The sequence below is a fragment of the Ascaphus truei genome, chromosome 2, assembly GCF_040206685.1.
Source record: "Ascaphus truei isolate aAscTru1 chromosome 2, aAscTru1.hap1, whole genome shotgun sequence".
NCBI lineage: Eukaryota > Metazoa > Chordata > Amphibia > Anura > Ascaphidae > Ascaphus > Ascaphus truei.
In genome coordinates this window covers 294,107,409-294,130,561 of record NC_134484.1, presented here as the reverse complement: position 1 = coordinate 294,130,561, position 23,153 = coordinate 294,107,409, and the positions used below count along the sequence as shown (strand labels likewise).

Sequence of the window (23,153 nt, the reverse complement as noted above, 5' to 3'; positions counted from 1 at the left end):
GTAACTCACAGGCTGAGTTAGCTGTGTTTTGTTGTTTTATTTATTGATTTAATAAAGACTTTGGCCTTGAATTCCCGGGCTCAGAACTTTTTGACCCATTGGGGGGGGGTGAGGACTCACGTGCAGCACCAGTGGACCTCTCCCAGCCGGGACATCAGAAGGAGAATCTTAAAGATACCATTTCCAAGTGTGCACTCACACTTGGCCGTGTGAGTAGTAACATTTAATTTATTTTGTTTTCTGCCTTTTAACCAAGGTGTGGCCTTTGACTTTCTGTTTTTAGAGCCTCAACTATTCATTGCCCCTCAGAGACCAAGATACCATCCCATAGAGTGCACGCACACAGGCCCGTGTGAGTGTTTTATCCATATGACATATTCCTATTATATATCCTCATCACATATCCTGATATCTTCTTGATACAATCACAGTTTGCTCATATATTTTGTGTATATATTTATTCCGAGGGTGAGTCCAACATCAAAGAAGTAGGAGAAGAAGAACTCAGACGCAAGGCGGCGAAAGAATCCAGAAGACAGATAGGAGACGAAAGAAGAAAGGAGAAAGAAGAAAGAAAAGAGAGTCCAAAAGATACCTCGATGCGACAGCATTCGCACAAGGCCGTGTGAGTGTTAAAAATTATTTTACACCTACAAAACCCTTCACATTGGCATAGAGCATTACACAATCCATTCAGTGTACACTAGCTTTCTACCGGTGCTCCCCCATCCCCCCCTTTTTTCTTGACTCATTTGTTGAAGGATCCTGGGTAGATCCTTTATTGGGGTCTTTAGAGTCACAGGCGGAAAAGAAGCAGAGGGATACCTTGCCTACCACCAAGGTTGCTATATCCCCCTTTACCTTATCTATCATCCCCCTAGGTAGCGCCCGGGTTTTTTGTTCTCCATTCTGCTCTTATTATATCAGGGTCTGTGGAGCTCCTCTTCTACACAGCCTCTCTCATCGGCGTCCTGGACACGCCCCCCTTCAGCTCATCATTTTAATACCCATTATTTTAGTTGCTGTATAATAAAGATTACATTTTAACTACTACATCAATCATCAGATTGTGAGCTTGAGTGCTTTATTTGGGTCACTTCTCTTCTACAATTAGTGCCAATGTGACCCAGAACCAGTGTAGGGTTTGTACTGCTGTGGCCGAGTTTATTCGAGCATTTGCCCGTTCTCGGCCGCAGCAGTTACCTGGCGCGCGCCGGAGGGTGCCGGGCGCGCGCCGAAGCAGCGGAGGAGAGGCCCGCCGATCGCGGCTTCCCCCTCTTCTCTCCGGGTCCGCCGGGTCCCCCGGAACCCCCTGCCGCCGTCCCCCACATCGCGGGACACCAGGGCTCCCTCGGGGAGCCCTGGACGCGCGTGCACGCCGGTGCATCGCGTGCATCGGTGACGCGCGACACGCCGAGGGGATGCCACTTGCAAGCCGGGAAATCTCCCGGCTTGCGGAACTGGCCACACTTCAATAAAGTGTGTCGCCAGTGTAGGTGCCCCAACCGTATATAAGGTTGAGGGGGAAGTCTGAGAGTCCAGTATGAGTCCAAAAGATTGTGTATGGAGAATAAGGCAGCTAGGAATAAAAGTACATCTTTCTTATTCTGTCCCTTATACCCAGAGACTCAAAAGTATATTAAAACATATACAGTTAGGTCCGGACATAACTGGACACTGACACAATTTTCATAATTTTGGCTCTACGCCACAACAATGGATTTGAAATGAAATAATCGAGACGCAATAGAAGTGTAGACTTTCAGCTTTAATTCAAGGGGTTGAACAAAAATATCGTATGAAACGTTTAGGAATTGCAACCATTTTCATACACAGTCCCCTTATTTCAGGGACTCAAATGTAATTGGACAAATTATCACAATCATAAATACAATTTTCATTTTTAATACTTTGTCGAGAATCATTTGCAGGCAATGACTGCTTGAAGTCTGGAATGCATGGACATCATCAAACGCTGGGTTTCCTCCTTTGTGATGCTTTGCCAGACCTTTACTGCAGCTGTCTTCAGTTGTTGTTTGTTCGTGGGTCTTTCTGCCTTAAGTTTTGTCTTCAGCAAGTGAAATGCATGCTAGATCGGGTTGTGATCAGGGGATTGACTCGGCCATTACAGAATATTCCACTTCTTTGCCTTAAAAAATTCCTGGGTTGCTTTCGCAGTATGATTTGGATCATTGTCCACCTGTAAAGTGAAGCTCCGTCCAATCAACTTCGCTGAATTTGGCCTAATCTGAGCAGACAATATATCCCTATACACTTCAGAATTCATCCGGCTGCTTCTTTCACATCATCAATAAACACTAGTGACCCAGTGCCATTGTAAGCCATGCATGCCCATGCCATCACACTGCCTCCACCGTGTTTTATAGATGATGTGGTATGCTTCGTATCATGAGCCGTTCCAAGCCTTCGCCATACTTTTTTCTTCCCATTGTTCTGGTACAGGTTCATCTTAGTTTCATCTGTCCAAAGAATGCTGTTCCAGAACTGGGCTGGCTCTTTTAGATATTCTTTGGCAAAGTCTAATCTGGCCTTTCTATTCTTGAGGCTTATGAATGGTTTGTACCTTGTGGTGAACCCTCTGTATTTGCTCTCGTGAAGTATTTTCTCTTTTTGGTAGACTTGGATAATGATATGCCTACCTCCTGGAGAGTGTTCTTCACTTGGCTGGATGTTGTGAAGGAGGTTTTCATTACCATGGAAAAGATCCTACGATCATCCACCACTGTTGTCTTCCGTGGATGTCCAGGCCTTTTTGTGTTGCAGAGCTCACCAGTGCGTTCTTTTTTTCTCGGAATGTACCAAACTGTTGATATGGCCACTCCTAATGTCCCTGCTATCTCTCTGATGGATTTTCTTTTTTTTTTTTTTTGCAGCCTAAGGATGAAATGTTTCACTTGCATTGAGAGCTCCTTTGACCGCATGTTGTGGGTTCACAGCAACAGATTCCAAATGCGAATGCCACACCTGGAATAAACTCCAGACATTTTACCTGCTTAATTGATGATGAAATAACAAAGGAATAGCCCACACCTGGCCATCAAACAGCTTTGAACCAATTGTCCAATTACTTTTGGTCCCTTGAAAAAGAGGGGGCTACATATTAAAGAGATGTAATTCCTAAACCCTTCCTCCAATTTGGATGTGAATAGCTTCAATTTAAAGCTGATAGACTTTAAGCCCATGTTCATTATTTAACTGTAACTTGAATTTATTTTGGTACACAACCGAAATAACAAATCTTGTATCAATGTCCAATTATTTCCGGACCTAACTGTACCTTCGCTACATCGATGACATCCTCCTGATTTGGATCTCTAGGGAACAGGACCTCCTCAGTGTCCAATTATTTCCGGACCTAACTGTACCCACGTGTATTAAAATATACTTTAATAATGTGATGTGCTTTTACATTCAGAACCGATGTCCAAACAGGCTGCCCAAGCTAACCCATAGGCGCCGATAAGTCTGCTTGACATCGGAGTTCAAAGCAGTCAGAGGATGCCAGAGGTGGGAATAGCATTTGGGCAGCGGGGAAAGGCGGAGTACCAGATCCGGAGATCAATGGCAGTCGTCCAGCCTGCCACTTCCTCTGCCAGACCTGTTGGAGCCTGTCCCAGTGGGTGGCATTGAGATGGCCAGGGACAGAGGTGGCAAACTTGCGCATGTCGCTTGGCTATTTCAGATTTCCCAGTGACCCTGCTTTGCTAGCCGGCTTGACTGATGGGTTGCTGGGAATTTTCCCACGCGATGATTGGCTGCTGAGTTTTGTGAATGAAACTCAGAATACTATAAAGAACCTGTGAGCCAATCAGATTACAGTTCTCCGGTAGTAAGAGCGTGGGCGGCCTTTTCAAAGATGCTCTTGCGCAAATAGCAAAGCAACCGACTTTGATTTTAAGCCTGAAAAACCTGCCTTAAAGTCCCGACTTTTGCGCCCAAGTTCACAAAATCCATTGTAGCAGACGCGGCTGGGATTGCATGCCGATTTAAGTTCCAGAAGAATTGTGGTAACTCGCGGTCAAGAAAGTCCAAGTTCTAAAAAGAGAAGGGAGAAGTGGCTTGTAGAACTTCATGCCGATTTGAGTTCCAAGGAAATCCGGGCTAAGTCACAGTCCGGGTAAAACGCTTATTTAGAGTTTTCTGCACCGAGGAAAGTCTAGTTTTCAACCCCCAGTATGCTTGTCTTTTTGTCTGTATTTTGCGTTCCATTTGTGTGTAAGCGAATTTGTGCGAATAAACTTCAATTTATTTCATTACCTTGTTTTGCTCAATGAATGATCTTGATAAAAAGGTGTAAAACGCCTGGTCTCCCGTGACACTTTGTATTCATATCTATAAAAACTGCAACTCCCATGATCCACTAAGTGTGAGCATGCACAGTGCACACAGAGCTGTGAGCCGAATGTAGTCAGTGTCTCCACTTCTGCAGCAGAGGGAAAAGAGAGATCAGAACACAGCTGCCTCGCCTGCGGCTAAAATGGCGAGTGCATTTGTTGAGCCCTGTATGTATGTATGTGTATGTATGTATATATACATACATGTGTGTATATATATATATATATGTATATATATATATACCGTGTTCGACAAACCTATACATTTGCTCGCCCCGGGCGAGTGGATTTAACCCCCGGGCGAGTAAATATTGGCAGCACACGTTTGGTACTAGGTGGCGAGTAGATTTTTTTTTGTGTGGCGAGTAGATTTTTTGGTGATTTGTCAACCACTGTGTGTATATATATATATTTATATATATATAAAAAGCAGAAGATAGCCGTGTTGGTCCAGTTGCTACAGTATAGTGCAGAATAAATTAGTTCTTCAGTATTAGGTGATACCTTTTTTATTGGACTAACAATTTATGTCTGTCACGATGACACCAACTTTTATCAGCACATTTATATTTCTGGGTACTTGATTGAACAGAACAAGTTCCAAAATAAATTGTGATTTATTTCCTTAATAGACAAACACATGACATCTGCAGAATACACTTAAAACAACACTCACTGGGATAAGGGAACTAAATAAATTGTCCTTGGAACTAAATAAATTGTCCTTTGCTTGCCAGTGCAAGAAATGCAGCCTTGGTTTTAAAAGTCCTGTGGTTATGTTGTTGTTAACCCCTTCACTCCTGGACTGGTTGCTGCTGTGCTGGAACAAAGTCTTTCATCTTTACATCATGGATTAAAATTCAGGAATCACACTGGGGATACCTGGGGAGCCACAGTTATAGACTGCCCAAAGCTATCTTTAACATGTGGATCCAATCCCCTCGTGGGATCAAAGAAACCAACGAATAGCCAAGTTCATAAGACCGGTCAAAAGGGCTGTCCGGTGGGCAGGGCGCATGGGTCAGGTTGGCGCCCATGCCACTTAGCATACCTGGGCTACACCCATAACTTGGTGCCGCTCCGTCTGATTTTTGACCAATAAATGTCAATAGACTGTCATCTGTGATATCTCAGAATGCCGGCCGTGTATAACTTATGGGTATCTGGGTCTTTTCATAACTGACACCCTTTTAGACAGGGAGACTCTAAATCTGTGAGACCCCTTTTAAGGCTCGGTCATAAAAATACCTACAGCCCATTGAGACTCCTTTGAGGCTCGGTGTTGCAGGGTACATGTAACTACACACGCGGGTTTCTTGACAAGGCTTATTTATTTAGCCTTTAAAGATATACTGTACAGCATACAAAAACAAAAATAGCTTTTCATCAGCAAACAAAAGAAAATGGCTTTTTCTTCAGCAGACAAAACAAAACAGTTTCTCTTTAGCAGACAGTCTTAAAATAATGCAGCTACCCTTTTCTATGCAGGGGACAGACAGTTCATAATTCATCTACTTTGCTAACAGACCTTGTTTCAGTAATCTCTTCAGTAGCTTACTCCTCTCTCCTCAACAGCCAGCCCCATGTGTCTACAGCCTGGTTTTTTTTAACACACCTTGATTAGGCAGCTGGGATCCAACTAATTGTCCTGAGGTTCCCAGTTGAAGTTAACCTAGTCACTGCTGCATTGCAGGCTAAACATATGTCTGCCAGGCATATAGCTGGTGGCTTTTATTTACCCTGTCACACTCGATCATAAAAATACCTGCAGCTCATTGAAATGCCGGTTTCTATACTGCTATCATGTGTCGGTTAGAGGGTATGGCGAGCAATGCATTTTGTCTTTTCACATGGCAGCCAGGGAATGGCTTGTAAATGGGGAACAAAAACGTCTGGGACAGGGCAACCACAGTAATGCATAGCAAATCAGGTATTAACTCCTTCCTCCCCGTCACAATGTCATAGGAGAAGCTTTTGAGAGTTCTCTCTCTTCTTCAGGTCACGCAATACTGATATACACAGGAATGAACCTATGGCTTAAACAGTGTAGAGAGAAAAACAAAACAAAACAACAGATATGTACTGTAGATAAGGTAGGGTGTAAAAAGTGTTTGAAGCCAGGGGAGGGTGACAAGGAAAGGTGGGGAGGGGGAGGGATGCTGGGCGGGGGGGAGAGAAAGTGTGGATGAGAATAGAGGCAAGCAGAATAATTACAAACAATTGTGATAGGGTGTGAATCTTGTGGTATCTTGTATGAAGCTGTTGGTGCTTCTGACTAAAGGTTTGAGGATATTCTCCACTAAGCCTGATATTTGTTCCGTGAGTGTATCCATACCTGTTATAATAGGTCTGCCGGGGTTTCCTAGTTTGTGGATTTTGGGAAGCATGTAGAAGATCCCAACACCTGGGTTGTCAGGTATTAGTTGCTTCAATTGTGGTTGCAGGTGGTTACGGAATATTTGAATGCGATTCATGATTTGCTTTGTATATTCCTGGGTTGGATCATGCGTGAGTTTCTTGTAGTAGGTGTTGTCTGCGAGTTGTCTATTGCCTTCTTCTATGTATTTATTTGTGTTCATAAGCACCACTGCGCCTCCTTTATCTGCTGGTTTGATGGTGATGCTGTGGTTGTTTCGCAGTTCCTTGATAGCAGATCTCTCCATGAGGGATAGGTTGTACATAGTTTTTCTGCTGTGTTGATGCTAGTGAGGAAATTTGCGATCTTAAGCTCTGTATGTAGCCGTCAAGTATGACGTTGCGTCCTGTTGGTGGTGTGACCAAGGTTGCTACATTGGGGAAACCAGCCAAAAACTACAAGGCAGAATGAATATGCACAGACACTCCATACTCCATCACGAAGAAGGAAGATACTGCTCACCTGTGGGACATCATTTCTCACAACCAGATCATTCCATAAATGATTTAAAAATCTAAATCAAAAAATCTAAATCCTCAATGGAATGTTTAAAAGCACTCAAGAATGGAAAACATTTTTGAACTCAGAATGATAAGACTCTTTGACACCAAAACCAAAGGACTTAATGCTGACATGGATTTTCTCACACCCTATCAAAATTGTTTGTAATTATCCTGCTTGCCTCTATTCTTATCCACACTTTCTTTCCCTCCCCCCCCCCCCCAGCATCGCTCCCCCTCCCCTCCTTTCCTTGTCACCCTCCCCTGGCTTCAAACACTTTTTACACCCTACCTTATCTACAGTACATATCTGTTTTTTTTTCTCTCTACACTGTTTTAGCCATAGATTCCTGTGTATATCAGTATTGCCTGACCTGAAGAAGAGAGGAGAACTCTCGAAAGCTTGTCCTACCTGTATGACAAATTGTTAGTCCAATAAAAAAATCACCTAATACTGAAGAACTCATTTATTCTGCACTATATATATATATATATATATATATATATATATATATATATATATATATATATACACACACTGGCGATACACTTTATTGAAGTGTGGCCAGTTCCGCAAGCCGGGAGATTTCCCGGCTTGCAAGTGGCATCCCCTCGGCGTGCCGCGCGTCACCGATGCGCGGTCACGCGTCATCGGGTGCCTGCGCCCCCTGCACGCGCGACCAGGGCTCCCCGAGGGAGCCCTGGTGTCCCGCGATGTGGGGGACGGCGGCAGGGGGTTCCGGGGGACCCGGCGGATCCGGAGAGGAGAGGGGGAAGCCGCGATCGGCGGGCCTCTCCTCCGCTGCTTCGGCGCGCACCCGGCACCCTCCGGCGCGCGCCAGGTAACTGCTGCGGCCGAGAACGGGCAAATGCTCGAATAAACTCGGCCGCAGCAGTATATATATATATATATATATATATATGTATGTGCAGTGGTCGACAAATCACCAAAAAATCAACTCGCCAAACTAAAAAAAATCAACTCGCCACCTAGTACCACACGTGTGCTGCTTGGGCCAATAGGAGCTCGCCACAATGTTAAATCCACTCGCCCGGGGCGTGCAAATGTATAGGTTTGTCGAACACTGTGCGTGTTGTATGAATATATATGTATGTGTACAGTATATATGTGTGTATATATATATATATATATATATATATATATATATATATGTATATATATATATGTATATGTATGTATGTATATGTATGTATATGTATGTATATATATATATATATATATATGTATATATATATATATATATATATATATATATATATATATATATATATATATATATATATATATATATATATATATATATATATGCAAATATAACTGTATGCTCATCTGCATGTCTTAGGCAGGTCTGCAACCCCGCCTTTCCCCATCATCACCCAGCATACAGCACTTCCACTGCAGCAAGGGATTCTGGGAAATTACATGCAAATGAGCACACAGTGTCACTTTTTGCCTCAATAACCATTTTTAACATGGTTCCCTATAAGCTTAAGCTTGCTGAGCATACAGTTATATTTGCATATTTGCTTTCCTGTGGAGGGTTTTTGTCACTTTTTTTACTCACCATAACTTAACTCAGCTTTATATATATATATATATATATATATATATATATATATATATATATATATATATATATATATATATATATATATATATTATGTGACAAACGGCTTACTCCGGGGCTCTGCCGTCTGTCCGGGACTGTTAGAACACGGTCTTTTAGGGTAGGTTAAATGATGAGACGTCACGTACTGTTCCTTTAAACAGGCTATGCCTGGTTTATTCAGTCCCAGGCACTGAGACTGCCACAGTTTAAACAGAAAACAAAGCCAAACAAAAAGCTGCTCGTCTGAGCGATAACTTAAACTTAGATGTCCCTGACTCAGAGTTGGAAGTGGCTTGTCCACTTCCACCAACAAAATAAGTACCTTTGCAGTCTTTAGACAAACTAACAGAATGAATGAAGCGATTTGGGAAAGAGGCTTTCTCACCCCTCTGCAGTTCAGCAGCCTTCCAGGCTCTTGGGCGGGGCCCAGAGGAAACAGGAAACAGGTCTTATATACCTGAACTCTAATCAGCATGACAGGTGACAGAAAACAGGCAGCAGACAAACTGTGGAATGGAGTGCCTGTACCACGAGGCTGCCCTGTTCAGCTTAGACAGGACAGAAACTGTTCAGTATCCTGGGAGCCCTGTATATGGAGTTTATTACCAACCCCTGGTTTCTGTCACATATCCTCCCCCCCAGCTCAGACCTCGAGGGGTGAGCGACCATGGATATTAGGGAGTGCATCCTTGACAACCCGTCGGCATTGCCATGTTTGTGCCCCGACCTGTGTTCCACAGAAAATTTAAAGGGCTGTAGGCTTAGGAACCACCTGGTCACCCTAGCGTTCTTCTCCCTATTTTGACACATCCAGGTAAGGGGTGCATGATCTGTGACCAATCGGAACTTTCTCCCCAACAGATAATACTTGAGTGTCTCTACAGCCCACTTTATTGCGAGACACTCTTTCTCGACTATGGAGTAATTTTTCTCCTGGGGATTTAGTTTCCTACTTAAATAAAGGATGGGGTGCTCCTCCCCTTGAGACTCCTGGGAGAGTACCGCCCCCAGCCCTACCTCAGATGCGTCGGTTTGGACTACGAACTCTTTGGAGAAGTCAGGTGTGACCAACACTGGTTGGGCACAGAGAGCTTCTTTCAGGCTTCTAAAGGCCTGTTCGGCTTCGGGGGACCACTTTACCATTAGCGGTCCTCTTGCTTTTGTGAGGTCGGTTAGTGGGGTTGCCTTAGTTGCAAAATTGGGAATAAACCTCCTATAGTAGCCAATTAACCCCAAAAAGGTCCTTACTTGTTTTTTTGTGACTGGCCTTGGCCAATTTTGTATTGCCTCTACTTTGAGTGTTTGTGGTTTGAGTAACCCTCTACCAATAGAATACCCCAGATACTTGGCCTCCTCCAGACCAATAGTGCATTTAGCGGGGTTAGCAGTTAGTCCAGCAGACCGAACTGCGTCGAGCACAGCTTGGACCTTTGGAAGGTGGGACTGCCAATCTTCACTATGGATTACCACATCATCCAGGTAGGCGGCAGCGTACCGAACATGTGGTTTTAAAATTTTATCCATCATTCTTTGGAATGTGGCGGGAGCTCCATGTAAGCCAAAAGGCAGCACCTTATATTGAAAGAGGCCGTCTGGGGTTGAGAAGGCTGTTTTTTCTTTTGCCCTTTCTGTGAGGGGAACCTGCCAGTACCCTTTTGTTAGGTCTAGGGTTGTGAGATATCGGGCTTTGCCCAGTCTCTCTACAAGTTCATCCACCCTGGGCATAGGATAAGTATCAAATTTTGACACCGCGTTTAGTTTCCGGTAGTCATTACAAAACCTTGTTGTACCGTCTGGCTTTGGGACTAAAACTATAGGGCTGTTCCACCCACTTTGGGATTCCTCAATTACGCCTAGTTTTAGCATTTTTTTAACCTCTAAACTTATAGCCTCTCTCTTGGCCTCTGGGATTCGGTACGGTTTAAGGTTAACTCGGACCCCCGGTTCAGAGACTATGTCATGTTTAATTACGTTAGTTTTACCTGGCTGTGTAGAGAAGATTTCTTTGTTCCTTCTCACTAAACTCTGGACCTCTCGTTTCTGATGCACGGACAGTGTTTCAGCTATGCTAACCTCTGGGTCAGTTTCTTGATTCTCTGACGGACCTGGGGGTACTAGGGTTAACAAGACCTCTCTATCTTTCCAGGGCTTGAGTAGGTTTATATGGTAAATTTGCTCAGGTTTCCTCCTACCTGGCTGCCTTACCCTATAATTTACTTCTCCCACTCTTTCCAAGACCTCATATGGCCCATGCCATTTAGCAAGGAATTTACTCTCCATGGTGGGAACCAGAACTAGTACCCTATCACCTGGAAAAAAAATTCTGACCCTAGCACCCTTATTATACGTATTCCTTTGTGCTTCTTGAGCTTTCTCCATGTGTTCCCTCACTATGGGTAGGACTGCAGCAATGCGGTCCTGCATTTGGGCAACATGCTCTATTACACTTCTGTAAGGGGTAACCTCGTGTTCCCAAGTTTCTTTGGCTATATCCAGTAAGCCCCTTGGATGTCGGCCATACAATAGTTCAAACGGGGAGAAGCCTGTGGATGACTGGGGAACTTCCCTAATGGCAAATAACAGGTATGGTAACAAACAGTCCCAGTTTTTCCCATCCTTATCGACCGCCCGGCGTAACATGCTCTTTAAGGTTTTATTGAACCTTTCCACTAAACCATCTGTTTGTGGATGATAGACTGAGGTTCTGAGATGCTTGATTTTTAGGAGTTTACATAGCTCTTTTGTTACTTGGGACATAAATGGTGTTCCCTGGTCAGATAAGATCTCTTTAGGAATTCCGACCCGGGAAAACAGAAGTACTAACTCTTTTGCTATGTTTTTAGCAGAGGTGCTACGTAGGGGAACTGCCTCCGGATATCGGGTAGCATAATCTAATATTACCAATATATGCTGATGTCCCCTAGCAGACTTTATTAGGGGTCCTACTAGATCCATAGCAATCCGGTCAAATGGTACCTCTATTATGGGAAGGGGTACCAATGGGCTGCGGTATGCTTTGAACGGGGCGGTGATCTGACATTCTGGGCATGAGGAACAATAGTTTGTAATTTCTGCCAGAACCCCAGGCCAATAAAAGCTTCGGAGAACCTTTTCTTTTGTCTTTTCCACCCCTAGGTGTCCCCCCAATGGATGACTATGTGCGAGGTGTAATACTACGTTACGGAATGTCCGTGGTACCAACAATTGTTTAGTTGTAACTGATTTTCTTTTATCAACCCGATATACTAGGTCGTTCTCTACCTCGAAGTAGGGGTAAGCAAGTGACCTATCTGGTTGGCCATGAGTACTATTCTGGTCCCGTATATTTCCCCTTGCTACCGCTAATGTGGGGTCCTCCCACTGGGCCTTCTTAAAACTCCCAGGACTGACCTCTAGGTCAGCGAGGGTCTTATCCTGTACTGGGGTGGTAAGTGCCTGATCAACATCTTGATTTGGGGTATTCCCTACCAAAGTAGTGATGGGGAAGGGAATTTCACAGCACTCCTCCTTTTCCCCCTTCTTATTTGGGCCCTCGTCAACCTCCATTTCTGAAAAAGGGAAAGGATTTGTTTCTTCTAACACTTCGTTATGGTCTGCTATTGAACTCTGGGCGCTATTCTGAGCTGGGGACCACATTTTTAGAAAATGGGGAAAGTCGGTCCCTATTAACACATCATGTGCCAGTTTGGGTACAACACCCACCTTGAAATCTAAAGAACCAAATTCTGTTTAAAAAAAAACATCAACAGTGGAATATTCATGATTATCCCCATGTAAACAACAAATTGCCACTCTTTGTGAACTGTTTACCTGTTTCTTCTTAATGGGCAATAGGTATTCGGACACTAGTGTGACCATACTCCCAGAGTCAAGAAGTGCCCGAACCCTCTTACCATTAACCTTTACAAATGCCCACAGATGGTTATTCAAGGGGTCCTCTGGGCTAGGGCCCATACATTGGGACAACAGCGAATAAGGTTCCACGCTGTTGCATTGCATGGGCTCATCATTTAGTGGGCAGATTTTTGCTGTGTGGCCCCTCTCATGACAATTTACACATTTAGGTACATAGTCTGTGTCCCACTTAGAGCCTTTTCCCGGCTCCCCATGTTGGCTATTGCCCTTAGTGTGCGAACCACTGTTGCTGGAGCGGCGTGAAGGTGGTCGCCGCTCTTCAGCGCCCCTTAACCCCGGTACCCTTTTACCGTCTCTGGAAGAGTCCTGGAACCTCGGATAGTGGGGTTGCTCCACGACTGTGGGTTGCGGGTGCTCTTCTGCTGCACTGTACCTTTCTACAAGGGCCACAAGCTCATCCGCATTGTGGGGGTCACTCCGACTGACCCAACGGCGTAAGGCAGAGGGAAGTTTCCTCAAGAACTGGTCCATGACCAACCGTTCCACGATGTGGCTTGCTGAGTTGATCTCGGGTTGTAGCCACTTCCGGGCGAGGTGGATGAGGTCATACATCTGGCTTCGGGTGGCTTTATCCATCGTGAAGGACCATGCGTGAAACCTTTGGGCACGAACAGCCGTGGTTACGCCGAGGCGGGCGAGGATCTCGAACTTCAATTTTGCATAGACGTTAGCTTCGGCTGGCTCTAGATCAAAGTAAGCCTTCTGGGGTTCGCCGCTTAGGAAGGGTGCGATTAGACCAGCCCACTCAGCTTCTGGCCATCCCTCTCTCTGTGCCGTGCGTTCAAACGTGAGAAGATAGGCTTCCACATCATCCGAGGGTCCCATCTTCTGAAGGTAGTGGCTTGCCCTGGTCATTTTCGGAACTGGAGCTGCCTCTGCCAGTGGAAGGTTACTGATAGTCCCCCTCAGGATCTCGAGTTCCTGCTGTAAGCCCTGAGCGAACCGCTTTTGCTCCTCTCTCAGCAGGCGGTTTGTCTCTTGCTGGTTTGCATTAGTCTCTTGCTGGGCTATTAACAGCTGTCGCTGGGTTTCACTCGCCTGTTGCTGGGCTTCATTCGCGTCTTTCTGGACAGCGACATTGCGTACCAGCGCACTCACCACGTCTTCCATCTTGTTTGGAGAGAGAGAAAAAAAAACCTTCTTTTTTTTTTTTTTTTTTTTAAAGTTCTTTAACCCCCAGACCTTTCAGTGTTCTGCCCGCATTCTCCACCATATGTGACAAACGGCTTACTCCGGGGCTCTGCCGTCTGTCCGGGACTGTTAGAACACGGTCTTTTAGGGTAGGTTAAATGATGAGACGTCACGTACTGTTCCTTTAAACAGGCTATGCCTGGTTTATTCAGTCCCAGGCACTGAGACTGCCACAGTTTAAACAGAAAACAAAGCCAAACAAAAAGCTGCTCGTCTGAGCGATAACTTAAACTTAGATGTCCCTGACTCAGAGTTGGAAGTGGCTTGTCCACTTCCACCAACAAAATAAGTACCTTTGCAGTCTTTAGACAAACTAACAGAATGAATGAAGCGATTTGGGAAAGAGGCTTTCTCACCCCTCTGCAGTTCAGCAGCCTTCCAGGCTCTTGGGCGGGGCCCAGAGGAAACAGGAAACAGGTCTTATATACCTGAACTCTAATCAGCATGACAGGTGACAGAAAACAGGCAGCAGACAAACTGTGGAATGGAGTGCCTGTACCACGAGGCTGCCCTGTTCAGCTTAGACAGGACAGAAACTGTTCAGTATCCTGGGAGCCCTGTATATGGAGTTTATTACCAACCCCTGGTTTCTGTCACAATATATATATATATATATATATATATATATATATATATATATACATGTAGAGGTATCAGTACCGTGTTAGCCGAGCTTCAATAATCAAAAAATAAATAGATGATACCGTTCTGTGGCTAACGAAATGCTTTTATTTGTGCGAGCTTTCGAGATACACTGATCTCTTCTTCCGGCGATGTTACAATGAATGAAGCAAGGATAACTTAAAAACAGTGTCTCTTGGAATGTTATCTGTGCTTCTCCTTCCCCCCTGCAAAGATAATACCTTTCTCAAACTGCTACACTGTTTTTGATAAATGTCTGCACTAGTGGATTGCTGGAATAAACACTATGTTAAAAACAGTCCCTGACGAAGCTCTATAGTAGGAGGGAAACGCGCGTTGGACGCGTGATTATGTCATCAGTCCCCGTTATGGGGCTGTTTTTAACATACACTGGCGACACATTTAATTGCACTGCGGCCAGATCCGCAAGCCGGGAGATTTCCCGGCTTGCTAGTGGCCGCCCCTCGGCGTGCCGCGCGTCATAGACGCGCGGTCACGCGTCTTCGGGAGCGTGCGCCCCCTGCACGCGCGTCCAGGGGCTCCCCGAGGGAGCCCTGGTGTCCCGCGATCGCGGGACAGCGGCAGGGGGTTCCGGGGGACCCGGCGGACCCGGCAGCGGGAGGGAGAGCGCCCCGATCGGAGGGCGCTCTTCCGCTGCTTCGGCGCGCGCCCGTCACACTCGGGCGCGCGCCAGGCTACTGCTGCGGCACAGAACGGGCAAATGCTCGAATAAACTGTGCCGCAGCAGTAGTGTTTATTCCAGCAATCCACTTGTGCAGACATTTATCTAAAAACAGTGTAGCAGTTTGAGTATGATATTATCTTTGCAGGGTTGTTAATGTGTATCTCCCTGAAGGCAGTGAATAATCCCTGCTGCTAGTTTGCTAATGCATTTTCTGCACGAGTGGTTGTAGTGCTGAGCTCTTTTGGGCTCACCTTGGCTGGCTGCACCCCCTTGAGTCTCCAGGACTCCAGTAAAATTACTGACTGGAGTATCTATATACACATTTTTGTGAGCAATTGCTGGGTGCATGTATCTATACTATTTAATTCATTTTTAAAGTTCAATATACCTTCCTTTTCGGTAATATATGTTTTAAGTATTATGTATTAAAAGTTATATTTTACTCCCAGGAGTGTGCATATAAGTGAATTTCTTCAGGGATACAAACACATTGTATCCCCCCTTTTTTCCTGATTCACTCCCATTCACGGTTGCACCTACCTGCATTAATTAACGATTAATAGACATTATTAAATTCAATATTTCAATTAGTATGATTTAGTTCATCATTCCCTAACCCCCGTACTTTTCTGGTCTCTAATTCAACATATTTCACCTAAAATTTGAATTGTGTGTGTATATATGTTTTTTTTCTTAGTAGCCCTATTTGTTTCAAAATGTCACTCACGGGAGACCAGTACTTTTACACCGAAACCACCGGGATCACTAGCACAAGACAGGACAAAGCTGTTGAATAAAATGGGGGTTTATTCTGACACGCCAGCAGACAAAACAAAGATGTACGAAACAAGATACAATACCAACTGGGGGCCGGGGAGTAGACTCTAGCCTCGCTAGCTGTAGAGGGCTGCTTCAAGAAGGCTGCCCTGTCCGCTTCTGGTCCAGGATATCAGAGGGCTGATTACACAGCAGAGCCTCTGGCACATATCTCCAGCTGATCACTGTCAATATCCAAACTCCTTCACAGAATGACTCCCAGTTTCTCTGTCTCTCAGATGCTCTCCACACTCCTTCCCAGAGTGTCTCTCTCCCTGTGGGATAATTAACTCCTGCTCTGCCCAGCAGTGTTCCTTATATACCCCTTAGTGGCTATCCTTTAACATGGGAGGAAAGCTGCTGGCCAATCAGAGCAAACCTGATTGTCCACTCTTTCACACTCACCAAATGTCTGTAACAGCTCCATGCTCCCAACAGGTGTCTCAATACAGATTTATCTGCAGGAACCTCAGCTGATAAAATCACAGAGTCCTCTCCATAGAAATGCAACTCACATGCAAATTACATTACAAGTCTGCTATCTTAGAAATGAGTACATATAGGCACATAATCCAAATAGCACTTTACAGGACTGATCCCCAAATTACATCACGGAACAATGTTGATTCACTAAACTGAGGAAAGGATTGTCACAGGGAATAAAGAATACAGACTTTGGAATATTATCATATTCATAGTGCATTTATACATTGCCTGTTCTCCCCCAGATAGGCCGAAATAAGCCTTACATAGGTGGCCAAGTTACATGGATTTAGGGGTAGCTAGCTGGGCTTCATTTCAGTTTGTTGATGCCAGCTACTCCTACCGTCACAATCACTATATACAATAGAAAATTGTTCTAATAAAGAGAAATGCAGAAAAATGATGCAGCGCACCGCGATCCAAAAGAAGAACAGGTCTGGCCAAAAATGAAGAATCTTTATTTAGGTATCATAAAATCAAGGGATGCAACCCTTCTACGCGTTTCGTGCATAGCACTTTATCAAGAAGTGTATAGGACACTTTTGAGCACCTTACACTGGCGACACACTTTATTCGAGCTTGGCTAGTCCCACGAATTCGGGTATACCCGGGTGTATTGAGGTTTGTGACTGTTTTCTGCCCGAGTGCATTGAGTTATTTTCCAAGCAGGGATTGAAGCATTTTATTCTAGCTGGCTGCAATACTGCACAGTATATATATATAAACTGCATTACAATTCATGAATTTATGCCATCTGGTAGACACGCGAAGCATTGCAGCCTATTAAATCCTAATCATTATCATTTAACAGATCAGCCGCCCATCAGCCAGGCATGAACCCAGGCTGGGAAGGCAAATGCAACGGGGCTTGTCAGAGGTTAGGAGCGGCGCATTCCAGGTATCTGCCAGGTACATACCGGGTATTTGCTCGAATAAAGTGTGTCGGTGCAGTACCTCATCCTAACCTTCTAATAAAGAGAAGACTATAATACCAAAGGCCAGGTCACTTCTTTTTCTCAGTCCTTTGGTGCTACACAGTTTTATCCTGATTCTGCAGGCTTTATGGCCCTGGAGCTGAATTTAAGGCAAAGAGCCAGCACTCGGGATTGTTTCTAGCCATGTTTTGATCGATTAGGTTTAGATAAAATAATCATCTTACTTGAAAATAAAAAATATCTATTTTGTCAGCATCATGAAACGTGGATGCAAGATAATGTAGTCTTAATACATAATGTTATGTGGTGTTTTTTCTCCAAGAAAGCGCTGTTTTAGATAAATTAATGTTCAACTAAACCTAATTCAGTCGGCGTAAAAGAACCAAGTTTTAAATTCTCTGGTTATGGTTGAGCTGACAGATGTCAAAGTAAAGCAGTCTTCCACAAAATGATGTATACAATAATTCCTAGCATGCTCAGGATCACATGAACATGCTTCACCCAGGATTGCCCATCAAACTTGTTTCATTATGGCTTCTCTGTATCAAACCTGCAGATTCTCCTGTTCTAAGCATCAACATAAAGAGTATTTAAAAATGTATGTCTAATCTCTCTGATTATACAGTACATCACACTGTCAAGACCGGACAGGCTTGCCATCAACAGCCCCAAGAATCATACGTGAGTTTCCCGTGTTCCAGCCTGATAGTGCTCTTGGTGAGCCGGTTGGGGGGAAGGATATATTTTTCATACTGCTAAATGGTTGTGTATAGCCGGGGTCTATAAGATTCATTCTATCATTGCTCACCAGCAGGACTATGCTTTATTCTGAGCGCCTGGAGGGTTAGTCCATTGATTTACCCACTTGTATACTATACATTATTTACAGGCAGCTTGAAGACATTGGAGACAGAGGACAAAGTGACTGTATATTATATATCAATCTGAATAGATTAAGATATTTTATCCCTGTTCCAATTGTGAAGGCTGATAGTGGGTCTTAGTATTCATTATATACTTACCCAGGTTTTTTATCATTTTTTCTAACAAATAAAGTATTTTTTATTTTTTATAAATGGATGGAGAACAAGAGGCAGAAATGGATATACATACAACATATGTCCAAAAATGTGGCAACAACACTGAAAGGGCAAAAAGGGCCACAACTATTTTTGATGAGATTAAAGAAAACATCACATGTGAGAATTCGACAGATCTTATTGATCACTTTGTTAAATTGGAGAGACTATTGACACAGGATATCCGTATATTTTGGGATATAATAACTCTAGAAAATTACATCAAAGTAAAACGTATACCGAGGGGTCTGCGTATCAAGAAGATGCCATCTTTTGGATTTCCCAGCAAGGACTTTCAATCACAATGGAGAATTATCTTAGATGAATGTTCCAGAAAGTTGATGGAACTTATTGTAGCAACTAAGGTGTCTGAAAAGAAAATGTTATCATGTGACATAGGTGTTTTAAAAAAAGAATTGTATAGATTTAAAGATATGGATAAATTCTCAAATAATGACAAAATATTGTTACAGAATATTGAAAAGATGGAGCAGGATGTTGTCATTAAAAAGCAGGAGAAATTTTCAAGAGATAGATCTGACTATGAGAAGGGTCAGGTCTATTTCTGGGAAAGACCTGTTTCTACTAGAGATTTCTCCAGGGGTAGATATCCTTCACATTCAACCCCTCGCAAATGGTCTTCAGAAGAAGAGATAAACAATCAAAAGTCCAATACTAGATGTATTCTGAAATCACCTAATGTAGAACGCAGACAGAGTTTTGAAACAGACTCTTCCGATAATACAGACAGACCCTCAGTATCATTTTTTACACAGGATAGACATACTAACAAAGATCAAGAAGCAGGTTATTTTGATAGAACATACTTACCTAACTCCAGAGAGGAACATACTAGAACAAATCAAACTACTATAGAGAATAGTCAGTCAAAAAACCAAAGAAGTGCAGGAGGGGTAAAAAGAGTAGAAAGAACGCATGGAGCAGACAGCAAGAGGAAGAAGTACTCCTAAACTCAACATCAAATAATGTTATAAACATTTCTGATACCGTCCTCACATCCTCACAGATGTTATTGCTAAATAAAGGCCTGAATTATGCCCCACAGGAGGATTTTGACTTATTTACAACCATTATAGACCTCCAAAAATACACTAGGAAATGGGCTTTAAAAAAGTTATTTGCAAAGAAAACTGTGAATCCAACAGTCATAAATAGCAATCCCTGTGATGATGGTGGAAATGGTACCGTTTCTGTTTCAAGTGGAGGTATTTCTTCATTTGCAGATACTGCTTTTGCCTTTGACTTACAATCTCTGTATGAAGAGGGTTGTACTGATGCAATTATTGCGCCCCCTTTTTTCGGCCACATTGATTCTAATCTTAAAAAACGGTCTTCCTTTATGCCTTATAACACTAAAGGGCCATGTCTGACAACATTTGAACGACTTGTTGATAGAGATTTAAAGACGTTAGCTAAAGGATACTCGTTTTCAAAATCATATTTTAAACCTGATAATTTGACTGTACAAGAAAGACTGGATTTAGAAGAATTTAAGAAAAATAAAGATATTGTAATAAAAAATGCCGACAAAGGGGGTGCAATAATTGTCCAATCCTCAAGGAAATACAGAGATGAAGCACTTAGATTACTAAGTAATACTGACTTTTATGTTAAACTCAAAACAGACCCTACTAAGAGGTTTCTTGGTGAGCTTGAGAAATTGCTTGAACTGGGTGACGTATTATATGTTATAACAAATAAGGAAAGACAATTTCTGGCATGTGAGTCTCCCATTGTACCTGTGTTTCACCATCTCCCAAAGATCCACAAATCACTGGAGGACCCCCCGGGGCGTCCCATTGTGGCCAGTATTGGATCTTTGGGAGATGGTGTGTCACGCTACGTGGACAAATTCCTTCAACCAATTGTTAAAAATCTACCTTCATTCATTGAAGATACTTCATCGTTGTTACTTTCATTGGGGGATATTGTTTGGAAAACAGGCTATCGTTGGGTCACCATGGACGTCACATCATTGTATACCATTATCGAACACCAACACGGACTTCGTGCCATATATCACTACCTTCAGCTTTCATCACTTTCCATTGCACAAATCACTTTTATTAATGACGCTATTCTTTTTTTGTTGACTCACAATTATTTTTTGTTTGACTCACAATTTTTCTTACAAACACAAGGCACAGCAATGGGGACCTCTTTTGCACCCTCATATGCGAATCTCTTTATGGGTCTATGGGAATCTCAGCACATTTATGGTAGCACTAATAAATTTCGTTCAAATATCATTTATTATAAACGCTATATAGATGATTTAATTTTCATATGGGATGGTGATCTTGATAGCATTCACTCTTTTATTCACGATATTAATTGCAATGATCTTCATCTTCATTTCACTTTTGAAACACATACTGAAAAAATAAATTATCTTGATGTGACCATCCATGGTGATCCTACAACAGGTATACAGACAGATATTTTTACTAAACCCCATGCTAGGAATTCATACTTGCATGCCAGTAGCAGTCACCCCAATGCATTGATCCAAGGTATACCTAAAGGACAATTTATGAGATATAAGCGCCTATGCTCCAACCAGGAAACATTTTTGGAACATTCCAAAACTTTGGGTTTAAAATTTCTCTCTAGAGGTTATAAACAAGAGGTTGTTGATAGGGCATTTCTAAATGCTGATTTGATGAAACGAGAAGAATTGTTAATCCATAAAAAGAGTAATAAAGATAAACGAACAGCTACTATGGATAGTCCTCTATTCATCACAAAATACAGCAAACAAGCATTCCAGATAAAACAGATCATCCAGAAGCATTGGAATGTACTGAAAATGGACACAGACCTTGAACAATATACAAATTCAGGTCCCAGATTTGCCTTTAAAAAAGCCAACACACTCGCTACATCTGTATCCAAAAGTATGTTTCAATCAAGAGATTCTAAACTTGGGAATATACCAAAAGGGTTTTTTAAATGTGGTTTTTGCAATTATTGCAAGTATGCTTCTCCGACTAAAAGAATCCGCACACTATACCCTAATAGTAAGTATCGGATAAATACATTCATTAATTGCCAAACCACACATGTAGTTTATGTCATTACCTGTGGCTGTAAACAAAGATATGTGGGAAGAACAATAAGATCTCTATATGTCAGAATTTCTGAACATGTTAGACTTATTCACAAACGTGATCTCTCACATCCAGTCTCTAAACACTTTTCATTATGTCCACTTGGGGGACTAAAGAATTTTTCTTACTGTGGTGTTGAACACATTCCCATCCACCCAAGAGGTGGAGATAGACTTAACCGTTTAAATAAAAAAGAGATGTCATGGGTTTTCTCCCTCAACAGTTTGCAACCTTGTGGCCTTAATGTAGAGTGGGAACTAAAACATTTTCTTTATGATTAACATTTTCTTAATGATTGATTTTTGATATGTATATATTTATTGGTAAATAATTTCCTTTTTGTTATATTATTTTCATTCCTACCCTCCCCCCTTTCCCTCCCCCCCCCACCTTCCTTCCCTCCCCCTTCACCCCCCCCCCCCCACCTACCCCCCCCTTTATTTCTCCCCCCCTCCTCCCCCTCCCCCCCTTTCCTTCCCCCTCCCCCCCACCTTTTCTTCCTTCTTTTTCCATTTTCTTATCTGTTTATATTATTTCAGGTGTTTTTTTCAATATACCTACATTACATAAACAATTACTTTTGAGTTATTTATATATTCCAATTTAGTTCTGGTTTAAATTGTACTTTCCATTAACTTCATTATTATGATACCATGAAAGTGTTGCAAATGTATATTAATGCCCAAAATGTCGATTATAACCTTTGATTCTCCTATCCTATATCTCTGGGTTTGTGATTAAATTTACATTTAGATTTATATTATCTGTGCTTTATTTAAGCTCAAGGTGCATAGAATTTATATCTTATTGACCTGTCATTAATATATTGAACTGAGACATTTAGACTTATGTTTTTGTCTTTAGTCATAATGATTGGTCTTTTTTATGTATATATATATTTTTTGTTTTAACATGTATTTCTGACATCTATGTTCATTATGCCGGCATTAAGTCTGACACTGAGGTTGTTAATGATTATAATGCTGGACACCTGATATTCATTTCATTGAACAACATGTACAGCTGTCCTTAGTTTGCTGATGTATAAATAGATGTCTGATGGTACAAGCGAATCACTCTTTTGACAAAGGCCTCCCAGGCCGAAACGCGTTGAGGTTTCGCTTGCACCTTGTGCAAATAAGGCTCTTTTATTTTTCTCACATCAGCCTTCACTTCCTTTTTTTGTGCTGTGCGGCGCTTTCTCTCTTTTTCAAGAGGTTGTCTATGCTGATTCTTATTCAAACTGTTTTTTTTTTTTTTTTTAATTTCAGCTTAGCGTATATACCACCACACGGACTACTATTAGCGCTGATAATAATGTTGATCTGGTTTTGAACGTTGACAACTTTGATGTGGAGTCAAAGTTTGAAAGGT

General features: G+C 42.7%; 1 protein-coding gene across 3 annotated transcripts in view; it reads left to right on the top strand.

Annotated features, from left to right (window-relative positions):
• The window catches only part of CLPTM1L (CLPTM1 like), a 383,886-nt gene that overhangs the window by 79,662 nt on the left and 281,071 nt on the right, over nucleotides 1-23,153 (top strand). For all 3 annotated transcript variants that reach the window (XM_075586346.1, XM_075586345.1, XM_075586348.1), the window contains one exon: nucleotides 23,051-23,151. In XM_075586346.1, coding sequence (XP_075442461.1) covers nucleotides 23,051-23,151 — 101 coding nt within the window. The remainder of the gene's footprint in view (nucleotides 1-23,050; nucleotides 23,152-23,153) is intronic.